Genomic DNA, 2,205 nt, shown 5'->3' on the forward strand with positions numbered 1-2,205 from the left:
CGTGGCCTAATTGCACATCACGCCACTGATGTACAATTGGCTCTAAATTCTACATATTTCAGAAAAATTTGCTCCTGATATCGCTATGGTTGATTCTAATCCACCCMACTACATTATTGCAGTCCAAATTTTGGGGGTGTGRCCTAATCACATATCACACCATTGACATGTTTGTCTATAAATTCCTCATACTTGAGCCAATCTGCACTGAATTCAATACGGTCGATCTTAATCCACCCCACTACAGGAATGCAGTCCAATTTTTGGAGGGCATGGCCTCATTAGACATCACGCCGTTGACATACGGTTGGCTCTAAATCACACAAATATGATCCGATCTGAACCTAAGTTTTTGTGCATCAGTATGGTTTTGTAGAAGTTTGACAAGATCGCTTTAGCTTCCTGTCCCTCTGTTCTTTTGTCACTCTGTCCATCTGTCCAAATGTTCACATTATGAGAATATTTAAATAATGAAGGCCTGTGATGATTCCAACAAAACTGGTAACAGTTGGTCACTACTGAACGAAGACGGGGGACATCGGTGACGATTGGTGTTGCGTTCTATCTTTTATTTTTAGATGCCTTTTTGTTATGCCAGGATTCATATTTATGATAATAAAAACTCAAATTTGTTCTGGAATTTACAAATGAGATAGAGTTAAGACAGTTTAGGTTGTTTATTTGGCAGGACCTCTATTAGTATTGAGTCACATTCATACAGAAAAAACTATTAATGTTTTGGACCTTAATATAAAACCTCAGTAAGTTAGTAAATGTTGTGAAAACCTGAAAAGGAAGCAGGCTGCAGAAATAAAAACAACAACAATCAGATCAACTCCTAATTTTTACCTATAATGATTCCCACTTCACAACGCTGATCGTCAAATCCACATGTCATCATAGTGCCAACTGTATCATTCACGACTGCCATTATATCAGCTTCATAATCCTGAAAAAAAAAACTTAATTAACTAAGCATCTGTCCCAGGATGAAGCATTTTTATTGTTATTATTACATGTGTGAACAAACCTCGAAAAAGAAAAATGAAATCTCACCCCACGTTTCTTAATTGCTTTGTTTAGGAGCTTCACAACATCCATACCCTCAACACCACTGGCTTTAAACTTCTTTGTCCATGTCACTAAGACTGCCTGAAAAAAAAACATACCAGCCTGCCTTTTATGCTTTATTGCAAATAATGTTTTTAAAGTTAGCACAGTCAATGGATCCCTAAAGCATGAAAGCATTTATCACAATTGTTTAAGATGTTTACCTCATCCAGTTTGGATTGGACACAGGGGAATGAGAATGTAAAACCCACAGGGAGCCTTTTATCCTTAATTTTTTGTTTCTCCATAAAATCTCCGAGGCAATCAGCAACATGGTCAAAGAGCTGGGGACAAGCAAAAGACATTTACATTGTTGAATACTGAACTCATAAAAAAAGTCTACGTAGTTTGAGGAAAACATTTAACATTTTTCTTTTATAATTTTAGATTTTATGCATAGTTCTTTTGAGCCATTATTATTGTAAAGAAAAATTCTTGTTAAGTCATAAGTCAAAATTTCAAGAAATCAAGTTTGGCAAGGTTTTTTGAGATGAAGAGGAACTGCAGGTTTTTGAAATACAACCCTTTTTTAAATGAACAAAAGCAAAAAAAAATTACAAATCACATGAATTCTACACTATTTCAACCAGTGGTTCTCATTGTTTTCTGTCATCACCCCCCACCATCAAKGGGACCCCCCATTGATATACATTACTGGATTGGGCGTCACGTGACCTGGGCGTACTTCGCAAGKGGGATTTTTATGCATTGAGCAAATGCTAACGCTAACCATTGAAATCAATGAGCAGAACGTAGCGCGGTGCAAACGCTTTATAAATGTACAAATGTTTCAAATACTTTGCTGTAAACTACATAGATTGTTACAACATGTTTACAAGAGCTAAAAGATTTATGTTTCACAGGTGAATATTAAGCATATTTAACCAAAATTAATTATTTTAATTGTAAAACCTGTATGCTAACAATAAACAGCTTCAATGTTTATGTTTAACCTTATTTAAAGTCCATTTAAACATGTAAATATGGACTTTATTGGATTGTTGACTAATTAGACTGCGTATAGTACGGCTGTGTCCAAAACGGCAGGACGGGTCCTCCGAAGGTCGAATTTGTCGGCTGCATACGTCACAGCGC

General features: G+C 36.1%; 1 protein-coding gene across 1 annotated transcript in view; it reads right to left on the minus strand.

Moving 5' to 3' along the window:
* LOC106528469 (hexokinase-1) overlaps positions 1-2,205 on the minus strand; it is a gene marked incomplete in the record, with an annotated part of 72,819 nt that overhangs the window by 47,815 nt on the left and 22,799 nt on the right. Inside the window, 3 exon segments of the mRNA XM_014023643.1 lie at positions 850-949; positions 1,057-1,152; positions 1,275-1,394. Coding sequence (XP_013879097.1) covers positions 850-949; positions 1,057-1,152; positions 1,275-1,394 — 316 coding nt within the window.

The sequence above is a fragment of the Austrofundulus limnaeus genome, unplaced genomic scaffold, assembly GCF_001266775.1.
Source record: "Austrofundulus limnaeus strain Quisiro unplaced genomic scaffold, Austrofundulus_limnaeus-1.0 Scaffold383, whole genome shotgun sequence".
In the NCBI taxonomy this organism is placed as follows: domain Eukaryota; kingdom Metazoa; phylum Chordata; class Actinopteri; order Cyprinodontiformes; family Rivulidae; genus Austrofundulus; species Austrofundulus limnaeus.